General features: G+C 61.6%; 1 protein-coding gene and 1 pseudogene across 1 annotated transcript; both read right to left on the reverse strand.

Moving 5' to 3' along the window:
- Positions 1–7,639: 7,639 nt before the first annotated feature.
- On the reverse strand, positions 7,640–15,404 carry LOC135893066 (immunoglobulin superfamily member 1-like; annotated as a pseudogene).
- Positions 15,405–16,639: 1,235 nt separating this feature from the next.
- On the reverse strand, positions 16,640–27,157 carry LOC135893067 (leukocyte immunoglobulin-like receptor subfamily A member 2). The gene is given in 7 exon segments (XM_065420856.1): positions 16,640–16,770; positions 17,368–17,498; positions 18,095–18,197; positions 20,108–20,398; positions 21,146–21,238; positions 26,020–26,091; positions 27,127–27,157. Coding segments are annotated over 7 exon segments (852 nt in total).
- Positions 27,158–27,583: the final 426 nt, after the last annotated feature.

Consider the following 27,583-nt stretch of genomic DNA (forward strand, 5'->3'; position numbering starts at 1 on the left):
TGTGGGTCAATTCCTTAGCTGAAGGCTTCGCACGCCGAGCTGGTTTCAGTGTCTGTGTCTTTCTGCAGCTGGGTGTGTCCCTACCTGTGTGTGTGCTGGAGGAGGCTTGAGGGCCTGGCTCAGCAGGACAGGGTGAGAGAGCCCAGGCTGGTGAAATGGGTGGGTTCAGTGGTACTCCAATACATCAGGTGGCATCCCCGGAGTGGGGGGCAACCATCACACCAGTGTTGGAACCATTCACCATTGTTTATTCCTAGGGGAATTCTGTGCATCTGCAAATGTGCAGAATTAATCTGTCCTGCATAATCTTGATTTTTCCCGCATTAAATATATTCTGGCCAAGAAGTGCTGCAGTTCCATGTTTTGCCCACCAGAGGCCGGCATGGCACCAGAATAGCCGGCTGCATCCATGCACTGCCAGCCACTGAGGGAGTGGCATTAGCTGGGCAGTGAAGGGAAAACTGCCTGAGACCGCTGGTGTGGAGGGAGACTTTGAACGGGGGAAAACGCCTGTCGTGACCTGGCCGCCGGGCTGAGTCACGAAGAGGCAGCAGAAGCTGCTGGAGTGAGAGAGAGAGGCGGGGAGACTGCAGGCTGCCACGGGAAGGGGCGTCGAGCTGGCGAGCTGCTCCCCAGAGCACCCCGTCACAGCACTGTGCAAAAGTCAACAGAGGTGCTACTTAGGGAAGAAAAACCAAATGCACAAGCACAGGATGGGGGCTAGCGGACTTGGCTGCAGCACTGCTGAGACGGATCGGGGAGCTGTCGTGGATCATCACACCCTCAACGTGAGTCAGCAACGCGATGCCGTTGCAAAACAAAAGCAAATGCAATGTTCGGCTGCATTAAGAGGGGTGCAGCGTGCAAGTCACGGGCGGTGAGAGTACCGCTCTGCTCGGCGCTGGGCAGGCCGGGAGTGCTGTGTCCAGTTCTGGTCACTGCTGTGTAGGAAGGATGTGGAGAAACTGGAAAAGGATCCAGAGGCGAGCGACAAAGGGGTCACCTCACCTAGGGCGCCCCCCTCAGGCGGCTGTAAGAGGCCTCAGCCAGGATCAGCCCCAGGATGAGCAGGACCACGGCACCCAGCCCCAGGCGGGCGATGTTGGCGTGGGTGAAATCCGGGCGCCCTGGGGGTTTTGCTGTTGGGGGAAGGGGAGAGTCACTTGGCGGCTCGGACGGGGAGATCAGCAGCTGGTGCTGCCCTGGGAGCGGAGCCCCCAACCTACCTCCAGCAGGTCTGGCTCTTTCCCCAACAAAGCGGTTGCCCAGGTGAATGAACTGCTCCTGCCCCGAGGCCTCACCCCTAACTCACTCCATCCCCCCCCTCCCTCCATCACTCGCTCTCCCCCACCCTCACTCACTTGCTCATTTTCACCAGGTTGGGCAGGTGGTTGGGGTGTGGGAGGGGGTGAAGGCTCTAGCTGGGGGTGTGGGCTCTGGCTGGAGCCAGGGATGAGGGGGTGGGGCTGAGGGGTTGGGAGTGTGGCAGAGGGCTCTGGGCTGGGGCAGGGGCGCAGAAGAGGGTGTGGGCTCTGGGAGGGAGTTTGGGTGCAGGAGGGGGCTCAGGGCTGGTGCAGGGAGTTGGGGCATGCGAGGGGGTTTGGTGTGCAGGCCTCAGGCGATGCTTACTTGAGGCATCTCCCGGGAAGCAGCCGTTATGTCCCTCCGGCTCCCAGGTGGAGGGACAGCACTGCTCCCACCCACAGGCGCTGTCCCCCATCAGCTTCCATTGGCTGCAGTTCCTGGCCAATGGGAGCTGCGGAGACAGCACTCATGTTGGGGCCGGTACACAGAGCCCCAGTGGCCACCCTGCACCTAGGAGCCGGAGGGAGATGCCGGCTGCCGCCTGGGAGCCGTGCGGAGCCATGGCAGGCAGGGAGCCTCCCAGCCCCACTGTGCCCCCGACCGGACTTTTAACTGCCTGTAGCAGGGTGCTGGTGCAAAGGCACCTAATTAGCCCCTGCTCAGCCAGCCCCAATCAGGGGAAATAGATTGGGGCTGGGGAGAAGTCTGGTGCCTGGCCTTTAGAACTGACTGCACCTGCGGGCCTGAGGGTTCACGGGCTATAAAGGCCGGCTGGCAGCAAGATGGAGGGAGAACGGCCAGGGGAAGGTCAGTCTCCGGGCTGAGGGCAGACTTTGGGTGGCAGAGGCGATTCTAAGGCCTGCAAGCTGTATATAGTATATCACTGGTGGTGGGAGAAATGTGTGAATAAAGCCACGGGTGCTGCAGAAGGAGAAGCCTCTCTGTGCTTTATTGGGGCAGCCAGTGGGCCCCAGGAAGAGGGTTGGGCAGAGGACCTGTTACACTGCCCCACCAGGGTCCCTTTGCAACTGGGTGTTTGGGTCAAAAACCGGACACCTGGCAACCCTGGCACCCAGCCGGCAGGGCCGGCTCCAGGCACCAGCGTGTCAAGCAGGTGCTTGGGGCGGCCACTCCGGAGAGGGGCGGCATGTCCGGCAATTCGGCGGACGGTCCCTCACTCCAACTCAGAGCGAAGGACCTCCCGCCGAATTGCCGCCGAAGATCACGATCGCGGCTTTTTTTTTTTTTTTTTGGCTGCTTGGGGTGGCCAAAACCCTGGAGCCAGCCCTGCGAGCCAGTTCCAACCCCAGAGCCAGGCCCCCCCAGATCCTGTCCCTCTCCTGGGATCCCCAGTAGCTTCCAGCAGCAACCTACAGGGCAGGAGGTGCCGGAGGAGCTGGGGGTCTGGTGGTGAGGGAGGGGCAGGGGCTGCCCCCCCCCCGGTGTCTGGGCTCATGCACCAGGAGTCACTTCCCCCATCCCCCCCCAACCCCCGGGGGCAGCTCCTTGGGCAGCACGAGCCTTCTAGGGCTGGTTCAAGGGTGATTCCCCCCCCGGCCCCAGTACTTGGCCCCGCCAGGGCTGGCTTTAGGAAGTGCGGGGCCCAATTCGAACATTTTCAGTGGAGCCCCGGTAGGGATGACTAAAAAAAAAAACAAATGTAAAAAAACACCTTTCATTTCTTCCATGTATTATTTACTTTCCATAACTATATAAATTATATATTACGTACATTGCGTAATGTATGCGGATGCATGTTAACCCTACCTAAAGTTCTTTTTTAAAAAGATGGGCCTGAACTAGAAATGAGCTCTGTTTCACATGTGTGGGTCCCCGCCACTCCCTGGGGGGGTGTGCACATGTGTGGGTCCCAGCTGCTCCCTGCCCCCCTCATTGAAGCAGGTGTGCAGGGTTACTGCCCTGGGAACTGCAGGACACCAGTGGACGTGGGGCTGGCTGGAGGCAGGGTAGGGGCTAACTGGAGGTAGGGGCTGGCTGCGGGCAGGGCAGGGGGTGCGGGGCTGGTGCAGGCAGGGCGCGGGGGGCTGGTGCAGGCAGGGCAGGGGGTAGTAGCAGCAGCCCCGGACTCGGGGGCTATTTAAAGGGCCTGGGGCTCCCCTGCTTCTACCGTCCCAGCCAGCTGGAGCCCTGGCCCTTTAAATAGCCCCCGGAGCCCCCCGCTACCCCAGGGCTCTGGGGGCTATTTAAAGGGCCCGGGCAGGGCTGGCTTAATGGCTTTAGGCCAATTCAACCTATTCTCCTCTTTAGGGTGCGGGGCCAGTGATGAGCTGCCAAAATATTAACAACAGGTTCCCTCCTCCTTACCCCACAAGGGGGTCATGGCCCCCCCGGGACTCCTGCCCCATCCAACCCCCCACATTCCTTGACGCCCACCCCGGTACCCCTGCCTCATCCACCCCCTTCCCTGTCCCCTGACTGCCCCCTGCCGCCCCATCCAACCCCTCCTCTCATTCCTGATGCCCCCCCGGGACCCCTGCCCCATCCAACCACCCCTTCTCTCTGTCCCAACTGCCCCTGGAACCCCTGCCCCTGACTGCCTCCCACTGCCCCATCCAACCCCTGCTCCTTCCTGACTGCCCCCCGGGACCCTTGCCCCCATTCAATCCCCCCGTTCCCTGCCCTCTGACCGCCCCGACCCCTATCCACTCCTCCACAACCAGGGCTGGCTTTAGGAAGTGCGGGGCCTAATTCGAACATTTTCGAGGGGGCCCCGGCAGGGATGACTAAAAAAAAAAAAAAAAAACCATGTAAAAAAAAAGCCTTTCATTTCTTCCATGTATTATTTACTTTCCATAACTATATAAATAATAAAATTATATATTATGTACATTGCGTCATATATGCTGTTGATCGGTTATTAATGAGCTCCGTTTCACATGTGTGGGTCCCCGCCACTCCCTGGGGGTGTGCTAGGGTGACCAGATGTCCCGATTTTATAGGGACAGTCCTGATTTTGGGGTCTTTTTCTTATATAGGCTCCTATTACCCCCCTGTCCCGATTTTTCACACTTGCTGTCTGGTCACCCTAGTGGTGTGCACATGTGTGGGTCCCGGCTGCTCCCTGACCCCCCTCATTGAAGCAGGTGTGCAGGGTTACTGCCCTGGGAACTGCAGGGCACCAGTGGACGTGGGGCTGGCTGGAGGCAGGGCAGGGGCTGACTGGAGGTAGGGGCTGGCTGCAGACAGGGCAAGGGGTGCGGGGCTGGCTGGAGACAGGGGTGTGTGGGGCGGGCTGGCTGGCTTCAGGCAGGGCTGCAGGGGGGTGCAGCAGGGGTTGGCAGGGCTGGAGACAGAGGAGTGCAGGACTGGCTGGCTTCAGGCAGGGGGGTGTGGCAGGGGTTGGCTGGAGACAGGGCAGGGGGTGCAGGGCTGGTGTGGGCAGGGCAGGGGTGCAGGGCTGGTGCAGGCAGGGGTCTATGTGGGGCTGGCTGGCTTCGGGCAGGGCTGCAGGGTGTGTGTGGCAGGGACTGGCTGCAGGCAGGGCAGGGAGTGCAGCAGGGGCTGGCTGAGGGTAGGGGGTGCAGGGCTGGTGTGGGCAGGGGTGTGTGTGGGGCTGGCTGGCTTCGGGCAGGGCCGCAGGGGGGTGCGGCAGGGGTTGGCTGGAGACAGGGCAGGGGGTGCGGCAGGGGCTTGCTGCAGGCAGGGGGTGCAGGGCTGGCTTTGGGCAGGGCAGGGGGTGCGGGGCTGGTGCGGGCAGGGGGTGCAGCAGAGGCAGCTGGAGCCCAGGTCCTTTAAATAGCCCCTGAGCCCCCCGCTACCCCAGGGCTCTGGAGGCTATTTAAAGGGCCCGGGGCTCCCCTGCTTCTACCGCCCCGGCCCTTTAAATAGCCGCGGGAGCCCTGGGGAAGTGGCGGGGCTTCGGCAAAGGGTCGGGGCGGTAGCAGCAACGGGAGTCCCGGACTTTTTAAATAGCCCCCAGAGCCCCGCAGCCCTACCCCAGGGCTCCAGCAATGGGGCTTTGGTGGCAATTTAAAGGGCCTGGGGCTCCAGCCCCTGCAGGGAGCCCCAAGCCCTTTAAATTGCCCCCTGGGGAAGCCGGGCCACCCCGGTACGGCACACCGGCTCTTGCCAGTACGCCATACTGGGGCTTGGGCGCGGGGCCCTCTTAGGAGCGGGGCCCAATTCAGGGGAATTGGTTGAATCGGCCTAAAGCCGGCCCTGGACCCGGCTGCATGGAAGATCACCTGCCCCCTCTGGCCCCACCTGAGGCCAACCAGAGACCCTGACCAGTGGGCCCCCTGCAGCTCTGCCCCCCGCCCTGGGGTTGGAAATAGTCTGTGACTGGCGGGAGTCGCACAAGACCCAACTTTTCCCCAGGCCTTGGGAACGGGGGGGCTGTGAGTGCAGGGGAGGGGGCTGTTGGGGATGGATCTAGGGATGGGGGTGGATCTGGTGGGTTCTTCCCACTGCTGCACTGACTGGGAACGTTTCGGTTCCCCAAGGGGATCTAAAGCCCACGGACGGGCCCTGTTAGTGTTTGTATGAGCTGAAATAAATCCATGTGATGACCCCCCACCCCCAATCCTCACAGCCTGGGGGGGGAGAGGGGAGGGCAGGGCTTTGAACCAAGGGACGGTTCCTGCTTCGTCAGACCCCGGGAACCAGATTCGGCTCCTAGTTACTCACTGGCGGAGGGTGGGGGAGGGACAGAAGAACGGGGCCGGGTCTGAGCTCACAGGGGGAGTTTGGGTTGAGTTTTGGGGAAGGTTCAGGGCTCAGTTCCTCTTTTCCCCACCCCACGCATCCCCTCCCCAATCCTTGATGTTACCGTCTTCCCCACAGACTGATACTCACCTCCCCACACCCCGCTGTGCCCGGCCAGCCAGCAACCTGGAAAGGAGATGGCTCATTAGTGACCAGATCCCAAAGCAACTGGATCCTACAACCTCGTCTCAGATCCGCCCCTGCATAGGCACAGACCCTGGTCTCAGATCCCCCCCATGGGTGCATGCATGAGCCTCAGATCCTGCCCCCCATGGATACACACCCGGGTCTCAGATCCCATCCCCCCCAAGAGACACGTGCCCTGGCTTTATCCGATACTCACCGAGGAGGAGGATGGTGAGAGCAGATGCCATGATGGGGGCAGTGAGGGGACCCTCAGGGCTGCCACCAACACCCTGGTGCCCAGCTCCACCGAGCCCCAAATAAGGAACTCAGCTGGTGGCTCCAGCTACAGGAAGTTGAAGATGTCTCGTCTCTTCCTGCGTCCATCACAGCAGGGTTTATTTTCGGGCATTTCCCCTGTTGCGCTGCTGGAGAGGTGCTGCGAGGGACCAGGGCAGGGGTTCCGTGTTGAGTGAAGGGACCAGAGTGGCACAAAATGATGTGGTTTAAGGATTTTCCTCTATTTTTATCCATTGAAATATTGAGAGATGTGCAAAATTATGGGGGGTGGTGTCAGGCCATGGTGAGGTCGGATGATAATTATGACATGACAGCGGATGGGGAGATGCAGGAGGTTAAGAACATAAGAACGGCCAGACTGAGTCAGACCAAAGGTCCATCCAGCCCAGTATCCCGTCTCCCGACAGTGGCCAACGCCAGGTGCCCCAGAGGGAGTGAACAGAACAGGGAATCATCATGGGATCCATCCCCTGTCGCCCATTCCCAGCTTCTGGCAAACAGAGGCTACGGACACCATCCCTGCCCATCCTGGCTAATAGCCATTGATGGACCTATCCTCCATGAACTTATCTAGTTCTTTTTTAGAACCCTGTTATAATCTTGGCCTTCACAACATCCTCTGGCAAGGAGTTCCACAGGTTAACTGTGCGTTGGGTGAAGAAATACTTCCTGTTGTTTGTTTTAAACCTGCTGCCTATTCATTTCATTGGGTGATCCCTAGTTCTTGTGTTATGAGAAGGAGTAAAATAACACTTCCTGATTTAGTTTCTCCACACCAGTCATGATTTTATAGACCTCTATCGTATCCCCCCTTAGTCATCTCTTTTCCAAGCTGTTTGAAAGTCAACAGAGGTGCTGCACTTAGGGAAGAAAAACCAAATGCACAAGCACAGGATGGGGGCTCACTGGCTTGGCAGCAGCACTGCTGAGACGGAGCGGGGAGCTGTGGTGGATCACACCCTCAACATGAGTCAGCAATGCGATGCTGTTGCAAAACAAAAGCAAATGCAATGTTCGACTGCATTAAGAGAGGTGCAGCGTGCAAGTCACGGGCGGTGAGAGTACCGCTCTGCTCGGCGCTGGGCAGGCCGGGAGTGCTGTGTCCAGTTCTGGTCACCGCTGTGTAGAAAGGATGTGGAGAAACTGGAAAAGGATCCAGAGGCGAGCGACAAAGGGGTCACCTCACCTAGGGCGCCCCCCTCGGGCGGCTGTACTAGGCCTCAGCCAGGATCAGTCCCAGGATGAGTAGGACCACGGCGCTCAGCCCCAGGCGGGCGATATTGGCGTAGGTGAAATCCGGGTGCCCCAGGGGGGCTGCTGTGGGGGAAAGGGGAGAGTCACTTGGCGGCTCGGACAGGGAGATCAGCAGCTGGCGCTGCCCTGGGAGCGGAGCCCCCAACCCCCCGTCCAGCCGGTCTGGCTCTGGGACCTCAGCTTCCCCAACAAAGCGGTTGCCCAGGTGGACGAACTGCTCCTGCTCTGAGGTCCCACCCCTCACTCACTCCATCCCCCTCCCTCCATCGCTTGGTCTCTCCCATCCTCACTCACTCGCTCATTTTCACCGGGCTGGGGCAGGGGGTTGGCGTGCACCCGGGTCCCTTTGCAATCGGATGTTCCAGTCAAAAACCGGACACCTGGGAACCCTAGTCCCAGGCCCCCTCCGGGCACCCAGCTGGTCCCAACCCCAGAGCCAGGCCCCCTAGATCCTGTCCCTCTCCTGGGATCCCCCAATAGCTTCCAGGAAGTAACATACAGGGCAGGAGGTGCCGGAGGAGGTGAGGGTCTGGTGGTGAGGGATGGCCAGGGGCTGCCCCTCCCCCTGGTGTCTGGGCTCATGCACCAAGAGTCACTGCCCCCATCCTCCCCCCCCAACCAGCCCCAACCCCCGGGGGCGGCTCCTTGGGCAGCACGAGCCTTCCAGGGCTGGTTTGATGGTGATTCCCCCCTGGCCCTGGTACCTGGCCCCGCACTGCCTGGGCGGGTGGGAGCCGGCGCCGCTCCAGGCTGGGTCGGGTCGGTTCCCCCTGCGGGAATAGAACCAGCGTCTGTTGAGGCGGGGGGGAGGGGCTGAAACAGTGACTCAGCAATTGCCCCTCCCCCAAAACTCAGCTTCAGTTATTCCCGGGGGGACAGGGTGTTTGTGTGGCTGGGGCCAGTGCCATAGGGGGCCACTTGGCCCTGACCCCTCTGTGCATCCCCGGAGCAGGGACAGCCATCTGGGGGCTGGGATCCCCCCTCAGCCCAAAATCTCAAGCAGCTGCTGCTCCCTGGGGTCACCTCACCTAGGGCGCCCCCCTCGGTCGGCTGTACTAAGCCTCAGCCAGGATCAGCCCCAGGACGAGCAGGACCACGGCGCTCAGCCCCAGATGGGCGATGTTGGCATAGGTGAAATCCGGGCACCTGGTTCAATGGTGATTCCCTCTCTGGCCCCGGTACCTGTCCATGCGCTGCCTTCCCCGCCCGCCCCAGCCCTGGGCAGATCCAGGGGCCCCCTGGGCAGATTCTCTCCCAGATCCCAGAGTTCCCCACACCCAGAATCCCGGCCCTGCCAGCTGGGCTCCCAGCCCCACAGACACCGAGCTGTGGCTCCCTAGTTCTTGGGATCCTCATATGCCGTGTGTGGCCCCTGCCTCGCTCACTGCGTCCGGCCTGCCCTGGACAGAGGGACTCACGGGCTGGTCTCTGGAGCCTGGAAAGTGGGTTGAAAAGGGAACCTGGCAGGGACACTGTCTGATTCCCTTCAGTACCCGGCCTCTGCCACCAGGGGGCGGGAAGAGCAGCAGCTGCTGGAGCCTGGAGGAGCAGTGGAGCTACTCAGCAGGGGCGTGGGTCCCCCTCCCCCACCCTGCCCCACTCACCCCCACCCCTACCCCTAGAGCCCTGATCACTTGGCAGGGGGAGGGTGGTGGAGAGAGCAGCAAGTGACGGGGGGGGAGGGGGAAGAAGAGGAGCAGGGGGCGGGGCCCCAGAGAAGGGGCAGAAAGGGGTGGGGCCATGGGAGGGGACGCAGGCTGAGGAGGCAGAACGGGAGAGTGACTGGATGGGCAGCCCCTGGGCCCTGACTCCTTTGAGTGCCCCCAGTGCAGGGGCAGCCAGGAGAGCATCCCCTGGCAAAGCCCCCCTGCTCTGCAGCTCCCCCTTGAGGCAGGGATCCCCCCTCCCTCAGCCCTTAACCTCCAGGAGCTGCTGCTCCCCCCTGGCTGGGGAACACCCTAGTGACACTGTCCCCGCCCCATGTCCAGGCGAGTCCTAGGGCTCTGGGCAGAGACTGGCTCTGAGCATCCCATTAGGGTGCCGAACTTTTGAGGGTCCGGCTGGCAGCGGGGATGTGGAGCCGGGCCCCTCACCTGCTACCACCAGCTGCACGGGGTCGCTGGGCTGCGACGAGACGAAGGGCTCTGATCGGGGCCGGTAGCTGCAGCTGTAGCTCCCTCCGTGCTGCTGGCCCACGGTGGGGATGAGGAACTCGGCCCCGTCCCCAGCAGGGTCCACGTGTTGCTGCAGGTTCAGGTCTCCAGCCTTGTGCAGGAAGAACCTCACGTCCCGGCGCTGCCCCTGACACTGGATGGTGACGTCTTCCCCTGGGGCGGTGACCCCAGTGGGGCTCAGTGAGATGGAGGGTCTGGGTAAGCTGGGATCTGCGCACAGGAGACAGGCTGTGAGAGCCAGACCCGGTCACCCACCCAGCCCCGTCCTCCAGCTGCAGAAGAGAAGAGTGAGGGGGGATTTGATAGCAGCCTTCAACTACCTGAAGGGGGGTTCCAAAGAGGATGGAACTCGGCTGTTCTCAGTGGGGGCAGATGACAGAACAAGGAGCAATGGTCTCAAGTTGCAGTGGGGGAGGTCTAGGTTGGATATTAGGAAACACTATTTCCCTAGGAGGGTGGTGAAGCACTGGAATGGGTTCCCTAGGGAGGTGGTGGAATCTCCTTCCTTAGAGGTTTTTAAGGCCTGGCTTGACAAAGCCCTGGCTGGGATGATTTAGTTGGGGTTGGTCCTGCTTTGAGCAGGGGGTTTGAGTAGATACCTCCTGAGCTCTCTTCCAACCCTCATCTTCTGTGATTCCCCAGCTGGCCCGAGGCACGGGCAGATCCAGGGGCCCCCTGGCAGAAATTCTCTTCCAGATCCAAGAGTTTTCCTGAGCCAGCCCCACAGACATAGAGCCGCGACTGCCGAGTTCTTGGGTTCTTCATATGCCGTGTGTGGCCTCTGCCTCATTCACTGCATCCAGCCTGCCCTGGACACAGAGCGACTCACAGGCTGGACTTTGGCAGGGCCTGAGTCCCACACAGGAAGGGAGTCAGCCCCCCGGGAGGCAGCGAGGCGTCTTTATCCCCCTTCTACAGGGGGGAAACTGAGGCACAGACAGATTCACTTTCCTTAGTGAGCTCCCAGGGGCAGGGGCTGTCTCTTCACTCTGTGTTTATGCAGCGCCTGGCACAGCAGGGCCCTGATCATGGCGGGGGCCCTACATGCTCCCCCAACACAAGGGCTCCCGCGCTATTGAGGCCAGCGTTTGCAGAGGTCTCCACTAACTGTGGGCGTCTCGGTTTGTGGGCACTCGGCCTGAGATCCCCCAAGATTGAGGCCCCCCCACAAGGAAGGACACTTTTGAAAACTGTGACATGTTCCCATGACACAGAGTCTGTGGCTGCGCCAGGAGCTGGCCCAGATCTCCTGGGTTCCAGCCCAGCGCCGTGTCCACCAAGTCACTGCTTCCCCTGCAGCCCCTGCCTCATTCAGCCCCGGTCAGGGCACTGCCTGGGGCGGGGCGTGGAGAACAGAGGCGATGGGATCATGGGATTAAATAGCGACTCACGGTTCCTACACACAAGGGGCAGCGTTAAAGCAGCCTCCCTGCCCCGAGTCTCCAGGGGCTGCTGCTCCCACCTGGCTGGGGAACCCCCAGTGACTCTGTCCCCGCTCCCCGGCTGGGTGTCCCCTCTGCGGGGTCAGGGCTCAGGGCAGAGCCTGGCTCTGAGTGTCCCATTGGCACCGAGCCCCCGTGAGGGTCTGGCTGGGGCTGGCAATGGGGATGCTGAGCCGGGCCCCTCACCTCTCACCACCAGCTCCACGGGGTCGCTGGGGTAGGACACGGCAAATGGCTCTGATCTGCTGTGATAGGAGCAGCTGTAGCTCCCGCCGTCCTCCCGGCGCACGTTGCTGATGGTAAACACAGCCTCAGACCCGTCCGAATCCACAGGTGGGAAATGATGTCCCTCTTTATTCAGCATGAACCACATGCCCCGGTGCTGCCCCTGACACCAGACGATCACGGCTCCCCCCAGGGAGACCCCCCCGCTGGGGCTCAGGGCGATGTTGGGTTTGGGGTAGCTGGGCTCTGCAGTGGGAAGCAGACAGGCCGTGAGACGCAGGCCCCGTCATTCAGTCCTGGGGCCCAACCTCACCACGTGGCCTCAGTGGTGGGTCAGACCCGGCGGCCCTGGGAACGGACTCCTGGATGCCTTTCCACAGGGACCAGAGTTTCCTCTGAGCCCTGGGCTAACAGCATGAGACACGGAGCAACCCCAGCCCCTGGGGGCCCAGAGCTCTGCTCCCTAGCGGGTGACAGGCCAGTCCAATCTCTAGGGTCCATTCACTGCCTGACTTCTCTGCTGGGACGGCTGGGAGCCAGGACTCCTGGGTTCTTTCCCCAGCTCAAGGAGGGGAGTGGGGTCTAGTGGGGAGAGCAGGGAGGATGGGGGCCAGAACTCCTGGGTTCTCTGCACAGCACCACCACTGACTTGTAGGGGACTGTGCAAGTCTCTACTATACACTGACGTTTATAACCTTCAGCTCCGCCCATCACCCCCTAACTAATATGTTGTCTGCGAAAGGCCCCCCCCGCTCTGCAGCTCCCCCTGGGCGCAGGGATCCCTCCTTCCTCTGCCCCAAATCTCCAGTGGCTGCTTCTCCCCCCTGGCTGGGAACCCCCCAGTGACTCCGTCCGTGCTCCCCAGCAGGACGTCCCCTCTGCTGGGCCCAGGGCTCAGGGCAGAGCCTGGCTCTGAGCGTCCCATCGATGCAGAGACCCCCTGTGGGTCTGGCTGGGTGTGGGGCTGGGAGCCGGGCTACTGAGCCGGGCCCCTCACCTGCTACAATGATCTCGACGGGGTCACTGAGATTCGACCAGCGATTCTGATCCATTATGGAGCGATAGTCACAGGTGTAGCTCCCTCCATCTTCCCGTCCGACCCTGGCGATAGGAAATTCAGCCACGGCCCGATCAGGCACCATCCACACCTGCGGGTTTGGTTGTCCAGCTTTACGCAGAAAGAACTCCATGTACAGGTACAAACCCTCACAGCGGATGGTGACGCTTCCCTCGAGCGCCACCACCCTGCTGGGGCTCACCCAGATGGTGGGTTTGGGAAATTCTCGCCCTGCTTTCAAGAAGAGACAGGAGTTAAACAGGGGAGACACAGCCACCTGCCCCCCACCCCAATTCAGTCCATCCGTCATTCGGCCTCTCTAGGAGTCTGTCCCCTACCAGGGTTGGCACTGCTACCCATGGGGCTTGGGGGCAGGGGGTTCACCCAGACATAGCTGAGGACCCGGCCAGGGCCGGCTTTAGGAAATGCGGGGCCCAATTCGAACATTTTCGAGGGGACCCCGGCAGGGATGACTAAAAAACAACAACAACCAAGTAAAAAAAAGCCTTTCATTTCTTCCATGTATTATTTACTTTCCATAACTATATAAATAATAAAATTATATATTATGTACATTGCATCATATATGCTGTTGATCGGTTATTAATGAGCTCCGTTTCACATGTGTGGGTCCCCGCCACTCCCTGGGGGTGTGCTAGGGTGACCAGATGTCCCGATTTTATAGGGACAGTCCTGATTTTGGGGTCTTTTTCTTATATAGGCTCCTATTATCGCCCCCCGTCCCGATTTTTCACACTTGCTGTCTGGTCACCCTAGTGGTGTGCACATGTGTGGGTCCCGGCTGCTCCCTGCCCCCCTCATTGAAGCAGGTGTGCAGGGTTACTGCCCTGGGAACTGCAGGGCACCAGTGGACGTGGGGCTGGCTGGAGGCAAGGCAGGACTGACTGGAGGTAGGATCTGGCTGCAGACAGGGCAAGGGGTGCAGGGCTGGCTGGAGATAGGGGTGTGTGGGGCGGGCTGGCTTCAGGCAGGGCCGCAGGGGTGTGTGGCAGGGGTTGGCAGGGCTGGAGACAGAGGAGTGCAGGACTGGCTGGCTTCAGGCAGGGGTGTGTGGCAGGGGTTGGCTGGAGACAGGGCAGGGGGTGCAGGGCTGGTGCAGGCAGGGGTCTATGTGGGGCTGGCTGGCTTCGAGCAGGGCTGCAGGGTGTGTGTGGCAGGGACTGGCTGCAGGCAGGGCAGGGAGTGCAGCAGGGGCTGGCTGAGGGTAGGGGGTGCAGGGCTGGTGTGGGCAGGGGTGTGTGTGGGGCTGGCTGGCTTCAGGCAGGGCCGCAGGGGGGTGCGGCAGGGGTTGGCTGGAGACAGGGCAGGGGGTGCGGCAGGGGCTTGCTGCAGGCAGGGGGTGCAGGGCTGGCTTTGGGCAGGGCAGGGGGTGCGGGGCTGGTGCGGGCAGGGGGTGCAGCAGAGGCAGCCAGAGCCCAGGTCCTTTAAATAGCCCCTGAGCCCCCCGCTACCCCAGGGCTCTGGGGGCTATTTAAAGGGCCCGGGGCTCCCCTGCTTCTATCGCCCCGGCCCTTTAAATAGCCGCGGGAGCCCTGGGGAAGTGGCGGGGCTTCGGCGGCTATTTAAAGGGCCGGGGCGGTAGCAGCAACGGGAGTCCCGGACTTTTTAAATAGTCCCCAGAGCCCCGCAGCCCTACCCCAGGGCTCCAGCAGTGGGGCTTTGGTGGCAATTTAAAGGGCCTGGGGCTCCAGCCCCTGCAGGGAGCCCCAAGCCCTTTAAATTGCCCCCTGGGGAAGCCAGGCCACCCCGGTACGGCACACCGGCTCTTGCCAGTACGCCATACTGGGGCTTGGGCGCGGGGCCCTCTTAGGAGCGGGGCTCGATTCAGGGGAATTGGTTGAATCGGCCTAAAGCCGGCCCTGGACCCGGCTGCATGGAAGATCACCTGCCCCCTCCGGCCCCACCTGAGGCCAACCAGAGACCCTGACCAGTGGGCCCCCTGCAGCTCTGCCCCCCGCCCTGGGGTTGGAAATAGTCTGTGACTGGCGGGAGTCGCACAAGACCCAACTTTTCCCCAGGCCTTGGGAACGGGGGGCTGTGAGTGCAGGGGAGGGAGCTGTTGGGGATGGATCTAGGGATGGGGGTGGATCTGGTGGGTTCTTCCCACTGCTGCACTGACTGGGAACGTTTCGGTTCCCCAAGGGGATCTAAAGCCCACGGACGGGCCCTGTTAGTGTTTGTATGAGCTGAAATAAATCCATGTGATGACCCCCCACCCCCAATCCTCACAGCCTGGGGGGGGAGAGGGGAGGGCAGGGCTTTGAACCAAGGGACGGTTTCTGCTTCGTCAGACCCCGGGAACCAGATTTGGCTCCTAGTTACTCACTGGCGGAGGGTGGGGGAGGGACAGAAGAACGGGGCCGGGTCTGAGCTCACAGGGGGAGTTTGGGTTGAGTTTTGGGGAAGGTTCAGGGCTCAGTTCCTCTTTTCCCCACCCCACGCATCCCCTCCCCAATCCTTGATGTTACCGTCTTCCCCACAGACTGATACTCACCTCCCCACACCCCGCTGTGCCCGGCCAGCCAGCAACCTGGAAAGGAGATGGCTCATTAGTGACCAGATCCCAAAGCAACTGGATCCTACAACCTCGTCTCAGATCCGCCCCTGCATAGGCACAGACCCTGGTCTCAGATCCCCCCCATGGGTGCATGCATGAGCCTCAGATCCTGCCCCCCATGGATACACACCCGGGTCTCAGATCCCATCCCCCCCAAGAGACACGTGCCCTGGCTTTATCCGATACTCACCGAGGAGGAGGATGGTGAGAGCAGATGCCATGATGGGGGCAGTGAGGGGACCCTCAGGGCTGCCACCAACACCCTGGTGCCCAGCTCCACCGAGCCCCAAATAAGGAACTCAGCTGGTGGCTCCAGCTACAGGAAGTTGAAGATGTCTCGTCTCTTCCTGCGTCCATCACAGCAGGGTTTATTTTCGGGCATTTCCCCTGTTGCGCTGCTGGAGAGGTGCTGCGAGGGACCAGGGCAGGGGTTCCGTGATGAGTGAAGGGACCAGAGTGGCACAAAATGATGTGGTTTAAGGATTTTCCTCTATTTTTATCCATTGAAATATTGAGAGATGTGCAAAATTATGGGGGGTGGTGTCAGGCCATGGCGAGGTCGGATGATAATTATGACATGACAGCGGATGGGGAGATGCAGGAGGTTAAGAACATAAGAACGGCCAGACTGAGTCAGACCAAAGGTCCATCCAGCCCAGTATCCCGTCTCCCGACAGTGGCCAACGCCAGGTGCCCCAGAGGGAATGAACAGAACAGGGAATCATCATGGGATCCATCCCCTGTCGCCCATTCCCAGCTTCTGGCAAACAGAGGCTACGGACACCATCCCTGCCCATCCTGGCTAATAGCCATTGATGGACCTATCCTCCATGAACTTATCTAGTTCTTTTTTAGAACCCTGTTATAATCTTGGCCTTCACAACATCCTCTGGCAAGGAGTTCCACAGGTTAACTGTGCGTTGGGTGAAGAAATACTTCCTGTTGTTTGTTTTAAACCTGCTGCCTATTCATTTCATTGGGTGATCCCTAGTTCTTGTGTTATGAGAAGGAGTAAAATAACACTTCCTGATTTAGTTTCTCCACACCAGTCATGATTTTATAGACCTCTATCGTATCCCCCCTTAGTCATCTCTTTTCCAAGCTGTTTGAAAGTCAACAGAGGTGCTGCACTTAGGGAAGAAAAACCAAATGCGCAAGCACAGGATGGGGGCTCAGTGGCTTGGCAGCAGCACTGCTGAGACGGAGCGGGGAGCTGTGGTGGATCACACCCTCAACATGAGTCAGCAATGCGATGCTGTTGCAAAACAAAAGCAAATGCAATGTTCGGCTGCATTAAGAGAGGTGCAGCGTGCAAGTCACGGGCGGTGAGAGTACCGCTCTGCTCGGCGCTGGGCAGGCCGGGAGTGCTGTGTCCAGTTCTGGTCACCGCTGTGTGGAAAGGATGTGGAGAAACTGGAAAAGGATCCAGAGGCGAGCGACAAAGGGGTCACCTCACCTAGGGCGCCCCCCTTGGGCGGCTGTACTAGGCCTCAGCCAGGATCAGTCCCAGGATGAGTAGGACCACGGCGCTCAGCCCCAGGCGGGCGATATTGGCGTAGGTGAAATCCGGGTGCCCCAGGGGGGCTGCTGTGGGGGAAAGGGGAGAGTCACTTGGCGGCTCGGACAGGGAGATCAGCAGCTGGCGCTGCCCTGGGAGCGGAGCCCCCAACCCCCCGTCCAGCCGGTCTGGCTCTGGGACCTCAGCTTCCCCAACAAAGCGGTTGCCCAGGTGGACGAACTGCTCCTGCTCTGAGGTCCCACCCCTCACTCACTCCATCCCCCTCCCTCCATCGCTTGGTCTCTCCCATCCTCACTCACTCGCTCATTTTCACCGGGCTGGGGCAGGGGGTTGGCGTGCACCCGGGTCCCTTTGCAATCGGATGTTCCAGTCAAAAACCGGACACCTGGGAACCCTAGTCCCAGGCCCCCTCCGGGCACCCAGCTGGTCCCAACCCCAGAGCCAGGCCCCCTAGATCCTGTCCCTCTCCTGGGATCCCCCAATAGCTTCCAGGAAGTAACATACAGGGCAGGAGGTGCCGGAGGAGGTGAGGGTCTGGTGGTGAGGGAGGGGCAGGGGCTGCCCCTCCCCCTGGTGTCTGGGCTCATGCACCAAGAGTCACTGCCCCCATCCTCCCCCCCCAACCAGCCCCAACCCCCGGGGGCGGCTCCTTGGGCAGCACGAGCCTTCCAGGGCTGGTTTGATGGTGATTCCCCCCTGGCCCTGGTACCTGGCCCCGCACTGCCTGGGCGGGTGGGAGCCGGCGCCGCTCCAGGCTGGGTCGGGTCGGTTCCCCCTGCGGGAATAGAACCAGCGTCTGTTGAGGCGGGGGGGAGGGGCTGAAACAGTGACTCAGCAATTGCCCCTCCCCCAAAACTCAGCTTCAGTTATTCCCGGGGGGACAGGGTGTTTGTGTGGCTGGGGCCAGTGCCATAGGGGGCCACTTGGCCCTGACGCCTCTGTGCATCCCCGGAGCAGGGACAGCCATCTGGGGGCTGGGATCCCCCCTCAGCCCAAAATCTCAAGCAGCTGCTGCTCCTCCCTGGCTGGGGAACCCCCCAGTGACTCTGTCCTGCTCCCTGGCCGGGCGTCCCCTCTGCTGGGCCCAGGGCAGAGCCTGGCTCTGAGTGGCCCATCAGTGCAGAGCCCCCATGAGGGTCCGGCTGGGTGTGGGGCTGGGACGGGGATGACGGGCTGGGCCCCTCACCTGCTACCACCAGCTGCACGGGGTCACTGGGCTCTGAGGAGACGAAGGGCTCTGATCGGGGCTGGTAGCTGCAGCTGTAGTTCCCTCCATGCTGCCGGCCCACGGTGGGGATGCGGAACTCGGCCCCGTCCCCAGCAGGGTCCATGTGTCACTGTGGGTTCAGGTCTCCAGCCTTGTGCAGGAAGAACCTGAAGAACCTCATGTACCTCATGTACCGGCGCTGCCCCTGACACCGGATGGTGATGTCTGCCCCTGGGGCGGTGACCCCAGTGGGGCTCAGAGAGATGGAGGGTCTGGGTAAGCTGGGATCTGCGCAAAGGAGACAGGGTGTGAAAGCCAGACCCAGGCAACCACCCAGCCCCCGCCGCCTGAGCCGGCCCCAACCACCACAGATCCAGGGGCCGCCGGGCAGAGATTCTCTCCCAGATCCCAGAGCTCCCCACACCCAGAATCCCGCCCTGCGAGCTGGGCTCCCAGCCCCACAGACAGCGAGCCGCGGCTCCCTAGTGCTTGGGATCCTCATATGCCCGTGTGTGGCCCCTGCCTCATTCACTGCGTCCGGCCTGCCCTGGACAGAGCGACTCATGGGCTGGTCTCTGGTGCCTGGCACCGCAGGGCCCAGGGTTGCCGGTGTCCAGTTTTCAGCCGGAAAGTGGGTTGAAAAGGGAACCTGGCAGTGCCGGTGACCAGACATTGTCTGATTCCCTGCAGTACCCGGCCTCTGCCACCAGGGGGCGGGAAGAGCAGCTGAGCTACTCAGCAGGGGCTCTGCCCCACTCACCCCCACTGCGCAGCTCTCCCTCCCCCATCCTGCCCCACTCACCCCTACCCCCACCCCTGGAGCACGGCTCACCTGGCAGGGGGGCAGAGGGAGGGTGGTGGAGAGAGCAGCGAGTGACGGTGGGGAAGGGGGGGGAAGAGGAGCAGGGGGCGGGGCCTCGGTGAAGAGGCGGAGCAGGGGGCGGGGAGGTTCCGATGCTCAATATCTGGTTTTCACTAGCAGGGCCTGAGCCCCCCACAGGAAGGGAGTCACCCCCAGGGAGGCGGGGAGGGGTCATTATCCCCATTTTACATGGGGGAAACGGAGGCACAAACAGATTCACTTTCCTCAGTGAGCTCCCAGGGGCCGGGACTGTCTCTTCACTCTGTGTTTATGCAGCGCCTGGCACAACGGGGCCCTGAACATGGCGGGGGCCCTGCGTCCTCCCCCAACACAAGGGATCCAGCGCTATTGAGGCCAGCGTTTGGAGAGGTCTCCACTAACTGTGGGTGTCTCGGTTTGTGGGCGCTTGGCCTGAGATCCCCCAAGATTGAGGCTCCCCCACAAGAAAGGACACTTTTGAAAACCGCAACGTGCTCCCATCACACAGTCTGTGGCCGCGCCAGGAGCTGGGCCAGATCTTCTGGGTCCCAGCCCAGCGCCGTGTCCACCAAGACACCGCTCCTCACGCAGCCCCTGCCTCATTCAGCCCCGGCCGGGGCACTGCCTGGGGCGGGGCCTGGAGAACAGGGAGATGGGAGCACGGGATTAAATAGCGACTCACGGTTCCTACGCACAAGGGGCAGCGTTAAAGTCGCCTCCCTGCCCCGAGTCTCCAGGGGCTGCTGCTGCCCCCTGGCTGGGGAACCCCCCAGTGACTCCATCTCCGTTCCCCGGCCGGGCGTCCCCTCTGCTGGGCCAAGTGTCTGTCTAGGTGTGGAGCTGAGAGCTGGGACCCCGAGCCTGGTCTGGATCCGAGTCGGGGGGATGATAGCAGGTGTTGCTGCCTCCGTCTGCCCGGCTCACTTTGGGGATGGGAAATTTGACCCCAGCCGAGTCCCCGCCCAGCGCTGCTGCGTTCCTGGCCCCAGCCTTGTCCAGAACAAACTCCAGACCCCGGCGCTGACCCTGACACGGGATGGTCACGGCTCCCCCCAGGGTGACCCCCCGCTGGGGCTGAGGGAGATGGAGGGTTTGGGGGAGCTGAGCTCTGCAGTGGGAGGGAGACGGGGCGTGAGACAGACCCCGGCACAGTCACTGTGCCCCGTCCCCAGCATGGAGCGTCAGTGACAGGGCAGAGACAGGGTCAGGGTCTCCCCTGGGATCCAGGGCACCAAAGCACCACGGGGCCGAGATATCCCCCCTCCACCCAACCTTCAGTGCTTGGGCTGGACGTCCCATCTGCTGGGATCCGTCTGGGTGTGGGGATGGGAGCCAAGGTGCTGGCTGGGCCCCTCACCTGCTACAATGATCTGCACAGGGTCGCTGGGCTCCGAGAAGGCAGCTTGTCCTGTTCTGTGTCTATAACGACAGGTGTAGCTGCCACCGTGTTCCCGTCTGGCGCTGGTGATGGGAAATTCAGCCTCAGAGCCAGCAGGGACTGTGTAAGTCAGATAGTTCCCATCTCCAGCCTTGTAGAGGTGGAACCTGAGGCCCAGGTGCTGATGCCGACACCGGATGGTGACGTTTCCCCCCACGGGGATCACCCCACCGGGGCTGACGGAGATGGAGGGTTTGGGGTAGGACCCCTCTGGATTCACAAACAAACAGGCAGTAAGTGGGGGTGACACAAACTGCGTCCATCTGATTCAATCCTCTGCCCATCTGTCGCTCCAGCGTTTTACCCCCCGCCCCTCCCTGGGGTACAGGCCCGGCCCCGCAGCTCACAGCCGGGGAGAGACACGGGACGGGGGAAAGGAGATTTCCAGTCTCTGATTCCTTTAGTTATGCAGGGTCAATTCAGCCCTGCCCCCGCTGCACTCAGGGGCAACTCCGGATTGACCCCAGGGGACTGAGCTCAGAATCCGGCCCTGCCCCAATCACAGTCAGGCCGTGAACTGGGATCTACGCTGTGGGGTTCCTGGTCCAAATTTGGGTCATTTGAGCAAGCGGCTCCCAGGACAGGCCCCCCAAGAAAACATGTTTACAAAATCCCCCAGTTGTTCTAACAGGTTCCCATCCCTGTAATGAGTGGGGCGAGGTCCCAGGCCCCACCTCTGGGTATGGGAGGGAGCACGTGTCTGACAGGATCATCCCTTTGGGGGATCTGTGCCCCCCACCCCCAACGCACATCGCTCGTCCTTAATGCGGAAATTCCCCCAGCTGCCCCATTCCCCACAGATACTCACGTCCCGACACTCCGCTCCGCCCGGCCAGCCAGCAATCTGGAAAGGAGATGGCTCATTAGAGATCAAATCCCAGAGTGACTGGATCCTACACCCTGGTCTCAGATCCCCGCCCCCCATGGGCACATGCCCTGGCTGTCTCCGATACTCACCGAGGAGGAGGACGGTGAGAGCAGACGCCATGACGGGGCAGTGGGGGCCCCACAGTGCTGCCACCAACACCCCAGTGCTGAGCTCCACTGAGCCTGAGGCCCGAGTGCGAGTGGAATGAGGAACTGCGCCAGGTGCTGCAGCCCCAGGAAGCCCGTGATGCGCTCGGCCCCTTTCTTCCCATCAGCTGATTTCTCTGCAATCTCCAGCCCAGGTCTACCACGGTCAGAGCAAAGCCAACTCCTTGCCACGCCCAGCAAACCACATCCCCTCCTGCAGCTGCCTGGTTCCCCCCCCCCCCCCCGCGCCCCATCACCTCCCAGCCCCAAATGGGAGCTGCCCAGTCCAGGGACCAGCTGAGAACGTGTGAATCTCAGGAGGCGTCAAGAGGTGCCCAGGCTTCCCTGACCTTTTCCAATGTTCCCGTCTAGACTCCCTGTAGCAGCAACTCAGAGCAGAGGAGGGCTCCCACCCCCCACACACAGTGCCCCCCATGGAGTGACCCTCTCCCATATAGCGGGGCAGAGGTTCCTTCCTGACCTGGTTGGGCCCAGCACCCGCCCTGGAGCATGAGGGTGGAGGGACCTGGCCAACCTCCTTCTCAGGTACCGTCGCTGCAGACACTGTTCTTAGCTGAGTGATATGGCACAGAGACAGGATGGCGGGGGTTGTGGTTTCTGGTTCCCATGAGCAGGAGAGAGAAGGGTAAATTTAGATCCTGCATTGTTAAAGGAGTAGTGGATAAATCCATGAAAGGGGAAGTCTGCCCAGAGCCAGCGCTCGCTTCCTGTTTCTGCTACTGCCAGTGAAACTCTGCGTAAACCTGATGCCCCAGCACCTACCCTGTTATATACCCTGGCTCTGGTGGGGGTGAGGGGGCAATGATTGGGGGGCAGGGATGGCTGGGAGCCAGGACTCCTGGGTTCTCTCCCTGGCTCTGGTTGGGGAAGTGGGCTGTAGTGGATAGAGAAAACGACACAGATTAGAGCCAGCCCTGCCCCCGTGGAGGTGAAAGGCCCCGTGTCCCTTCCCCATCCCATCCCCGGGGCAGTGGGTCTGCGCAGCTCAGGGCCCGGGGTGGCTGAGCCAAGTTTCCCTCTCAGGATGCTGAGAAAGGGACATGGGGGGAGGGAGGAGCCTAGAAAGGGGAGGGGACAAGATCATGGGGACAGAGCTCAAGAGAAACTGGGTCCCCTGGCAGATACCCCAGCTCTGGCTCCCCAGCTGATTTGCCCTTCACCCCCCACAACGTTCACCCATTGGCCCCCTCAGCCCCCCGTTCTGCCCCCTGGCCTGCGTCCCCTCCCCCAATCACATCCTCCCAACACCACCCCCATCCCGTGTCCCCTCATGTCCCTGGCTGTCCCCCCTGTTCTGTCCCCTCAGCCTGTAATTGCCTCACGTCCCCCCCCTCAGGTCCCCACACTCCTAGTGCTGCCCCGTCCCATGTCCCTTCACCCCCAGTTGTGCCTTCATGCCCCATGTCCCGTCCCCTGTTCTCCCCCCACCCCCTATCCCCTCACGCCCCTGATCTCCCTGTTGTAGGAAAGGGACCCCTGGCTGTCCTCAGTTAACGTGGCCGCCCCGAAACCCCCTGCAGCCCTCGCTGACCCCTGGCTAAGATGGCTGATGCTTCAGCCTGGGGACGGGAACAATCCTGCCCCCCCGACTGTTGCGGTGGGGCGATGGCTGCATGGGAACGAGCCCCCCGGCATCTCTGACCCTAGCCTGACCCCCAGCCTGTGTCCCCCCAACTCCCATCTCTTGATCCCACCCTGTGGCCATGGGGGGTCGTTTCCTCCCCCCACACCCGTCCTGCAAGTGTGGGGAGCAGAGAAGGGGGGTCAGGAAAGGGCATTGGGGGGCTGGGAATGTTGGGGCGCAGGAGTATCTAAAGGCTCAGAGAGGAGAAAGAGGGGAGGGGAAGGTGAGGCATGGGGGGGTCATTATGGGACAGGGAATGTGGGCCACAGGGAGGTGTGGGGGCAGGAGACTGAGGGGAAAGAAAGTGGGGACCCAGGACTGAGGGGCGGGAGCAGGAGGGGGCAGTGAGAGGGGAAGCTGCTGAGGGGTGGAAATGGCAGATCCCTCCCAGCCGGCACCGTCTGCCCCTCCCCCCTCAGACACCCCAACAATCCTACTCCCCCCAGCTCTGACCTTCTGGGGGGAGCCTGTCTGCCCTCAAACTCCTGTCCCCCATCCCGGCCCCCTCAACCCCTCCCGACACCCTTAACCTACTTCCCTCAAACTTCTGGCTCCCGCCAGACACCCGCCATGGGGGGGCCCAGAAACGCCGGCGGCTAAATCACTCTGGGCCCTGTTGTGTTCATGGAGCCGCAGTAAAGGCCCCAAGGTGCGAACAGGCCCCAGCTCCTGCCCCACACTGAACAGGATTAAACACGGGCCGGGGGCGGAGTCCAGAGCCCACAGCCTGCTCAGCCCCACGGCAAACCCCCCCACTGACCCCTGGGACCGGCTGTTACAGACACAGCAGAGCAGGGACCAGGGGAGCTGTGGCAGGCGCCGTGTGAAACGAGGGGTTTGTTCCAGCCCCATTCGCTGGAGCGAGTCTCTAGCCGGAAAATCCCCCGGGTTTGGGCGTCTCCCCACTGGCCCCGGAGACGCTAGTGACTGTCCGGGGGGGGGGGGGGGGCAGTGGAGCCAGTGGAGCTGGGCTGGAGCCGGCGTCACCGCGGCTGCTGTTAAAGTCCAACCCAGTTTCCTCCCAGATTGGGGGTGCATCCGGGGGAGGGGCGATGGCGTTGGGGTCCCTCTCTCTGGCCGCTTTGCTCAGGACGTGTCCACAGAGCAGGGTCTGAATGGCCCGGGGCTGAGTCTACACTGCAGAGCAATAGGGCTTGAACCCTGGGGGCCGGCTTGACTCCCATGGGGTGCTGGGGCACTAGGTCCAAGCCCCGGGGGAGCACGATGGCTGTGTAGACGGAAGCGGGGGTAGACCTGAGCCTGGGTTCGAGCTCTGGGTTTGCATTGCCATGGAGACGCAGCCACTGAGTTCACCGGTGCTTCCTGCCGTTGCGTGTGGATGGTTCAGGGTCGGGCCCTCTGGTGTCCCTCTGGATCTGGGTCGGATTCAATCAATTCCTTAAGGGCCCAGACAGCCTGGTGCCACCCACACCTCCGGGCCCGTGCTGCCCCTGAGAGCAGCTGTAACCCTAGTCCTCCCCCAACCCTGGTAGCCATGCGAAGGACAGAGGGAAACTGAGGCACGCTGAGGCTTCATAATAATATTACAGGGCATTGCCCCTTGGTCACACATGGGGAGACATCCCTGTCCTGCTGTACAAGGTGGCTCTGCAGCATGCAGAAATAGGACAGTACCCCTTTAAACTGGAGGTGAGCCCTCAATGGGCACTCACCGGGTTCTGTGTTGTACAAAGGGCCCCAGAGCAGACAGAGCAACAGGGCGCGTGAAGCCAGGCTGGACCTGTGGGGGTGTAGCTGGTGAACGGGGGTAGGTGGCACCAGTCTGGGGAGACTGTGGAAGGGGCAGAAGAGGAAGGGGCAGAAGAGGGGGGCAACCAGAACTTCCCAAAGGGAGGGGCGGCTGACGAGTTTCGGGGCAACTGGGCTCTTCCCCTGGCTCCCAGCAGCGTCCGCAGCTCCCTCCACACTGCCCCACGGCCCCGCAGCCCCTTCTGGCACCGGCTGGCTCGTAGGACAATTAGGAAGGAAAAGGGATGCCTGGTCCAGGACTGGTTCCCCCAGGCAGGGGCCTATTGCCAGGGGGGCTTGCCCTGGAAGGTCCCAGGTTTGCCACGCACTAGGCTCTTAGCCCAAAGGCTGAGGAGAGGTGGGATACGGGCCCCCCTAACTGCAATGGGCTCAGGGCTAGATTCTGATCCCAGATGGCAATCTGGAGTCACCCACTCTCCTCCCAGAGCCTGGGATAGAACCCAGGAGTCCTGGCTCCCAGTCCCCCTGCTCTAACCACTAGACCCCACTCCCTTCTCAGAGCTAGGGGTAGAACCGAGGAGTCCTGGCTCCCAGCCCCCATGCTTTAACCACTAGACCCTGCTCACCTTTCAGAGCCAGAGATAGAACCCGAGAGTCCTGACTCCCCACCCCAGTGCCCTATACCCTAATCCCACCTTTTGGCACATGGCACGGCTGTTATGGAAATACTCTCCCACTGGGAGGCGCTGTGAAGAGTAGGGTGGGAGCAGTGGCTATGTGGTGGGGGGGCTCCCCACTTCCCCAGCCCCATCTCTCCCAGTAGGGGGCGTCTCCACTGCACAGAATTGCTGCCCAACCAGTGTCCCTGCTTCGCAGGGGGCGCCGGCGACTGGAAGAATCATTTCACCATGGCGCAGAGCGAGCACTTTGCCCAGATTTACCGAGAGCGGCTGCAGGAGCTGGCCGGGACCGTCCCCTGGGACAAGGAGTGACACCCGCCCCCAGCTCAGGCAGGGTGCACGGGGCTGTACATAACCAGGGAACACCGTGGCTGCTGGATGTCCCTCCATGGAGACAGGGCTCCCCCTAGTGGTGTCCCGTGGTAGCTCCCCCCCCAGAGCAGCTGGTGCTACTGCCAGGGGGGCGCCCTCGCCTGACATCCGGTGCCCCACGCTTGCCCCTGACCACGTCCACTCTTTCCTGCCCATTTCCCTCTCCGCCAAATAAAAGCTGCCTGCATCTAGGGGTCGGTTTATATCCCACGCTGCTCCTGAACCCCCTAGTCCGGATGGCAGGACACGCCGTCAGCAGCTGCCTCGCCTATTGCATCCACCTGTGAGCCAGGACTCCTGGGTTCTCTCCTTGGCTCTGGGAGGGCAGTGGGGTCTAGTGGTTAGAACAAGGGGCGGGGCTGGGAACCAGGGCTCCTGGGTTCTATCCCTGGCTCTAGGGCCATTCATACAGTGGATGGTGACGCTTCCCCCAAGCACCACCACCCTGCTGGGGCTCACCGAGATGGTGGGTTTGGGGTATTCTCACCCTGCTTTCAACAAGAGACAGGAGTTAAACAGGGGAGACACAGCCCCCCGCCTCTCCCTGCCCCAATTCAGTCCATCCGTCATTCAGCCTCTCTAGGAGTCTGTCCCCTACCAGGGTTGGTACTGCCTGCCCATGGGGCTTGGGGGCAGGGGCTTCACCCAGACGTAGCTCAGGACCTGGCTGCATGACAGATCACCCGCCCTCCCCCCACAGCCCCACCTGAGGCCAGCCAGGGAGCCTGACCAGTGGGCCCCCTGCAGCTCTGACCCCCGCCCTGGGGTTGGAAATAGAGTCTGTGACTGACAGGAGTCGCACAAGACCCACCTTTCCCCAGGCCTTGGGAACGGGGCGGGGGGCTGTGAGTGCAGGGGAGGGGGCTGTTGGGGGTGGATCTGGGGGGTTCTCCCCACGGCTGCACTGACTGTGAACGTTTCGGTTCCCCGAGGGGATCTGGAGCCCACCGACGGGCCCTGTTAGCATCTGTATGAGCTGAAATAAATCCATGTACCACCCTCAACGCCCAATCCTCACAGCCTGTGGGGGGCAGGACATTGAAACAGGGGATGGTTCAAATCCCAGCTGCTTCGTCAGACCCCGGTAGCCAGATTCGGCTCCTAGTTACTCTATGGGGTGGAGGGCACAGAAGAACGGGGCCGGGTCTGAGCTCACAGGGGGAGTTTGGGTTGAGTTTTGGGGAAGGTTCAGGGCTCAGTTCCTCTTCCTCCCCCGCATCCCGGACCCTCCCTGATGTTAATGTCCTCCCCACAGACTGATACTCACATCCCAATGCCCAGCTGTGCCCGGCCAGCCAGCAGCCTGGAAAGGAGACGAGTCGTTAGGGACCACATCCCAGAGCAACTGGATCCTACAGCCTGGTCTCAGTTCCCCCCTCTATGTGCACACGCCCTGGTCTCAGATCCCCCCGCCATTGGCGCATGACCTGGTCGCAGATCCTCCCCCATGAGCACATGCCCTGGTTTCAGATCCCCCATCTCCATGGGCACACGCCCTGGCTGTCTCCAATACTCACCGAGTGAGAGGATGGTGAGAGCAGACGCCATGATGGGGGTAGTGGGGAGCCCCTCAGCGCTGCCACCAATGCCCCAGTGCCCAGCTCCACCGAGCACTGAAATCATAGAATCATAGAATATCAGGGTTGGAAGGGACCTCAGGAGGTCATCTAGTCCAACCCCCTGCTCAAAGCAGGACCAATTCCCAACTAAATCATCCCAGCCAGGGCTTTGTCAAGCCGGGCCTTAAAAACCTCCAAGGAAGGAGACTCCACCACCTCCCTAGGTAACGCATTCCAGTGCTTCACCACCCTCCTAGTGAAATAGTGTTTCCTAATATCCAACCTAGACCTCCCCCACTGCAACTTGAGACCATTGCTCCTTGTTCTGTCATCTGCCACCATTGAGAACAGCCGAGTTCCATCCTCTTTGGAACCCCCCTTCAGGTAGTTGAAGGCTGCTATCAAATCCCCCCCC

This window comes from Emys orbicularis, chromosome 21 (genome assembly GCF_028017835.1).
Source record: "Emys orbicularis isolate rEmyOrb1 chromosome 21, rEmyOrb1.hap1, whole genome shotgun sequence".
NCBI classification, from domain to species: domain Eukaryota; kingdom Metazoa; phylum Chordata; order Testudines; family Emydidae; genus Emys; species Emys orbicularis.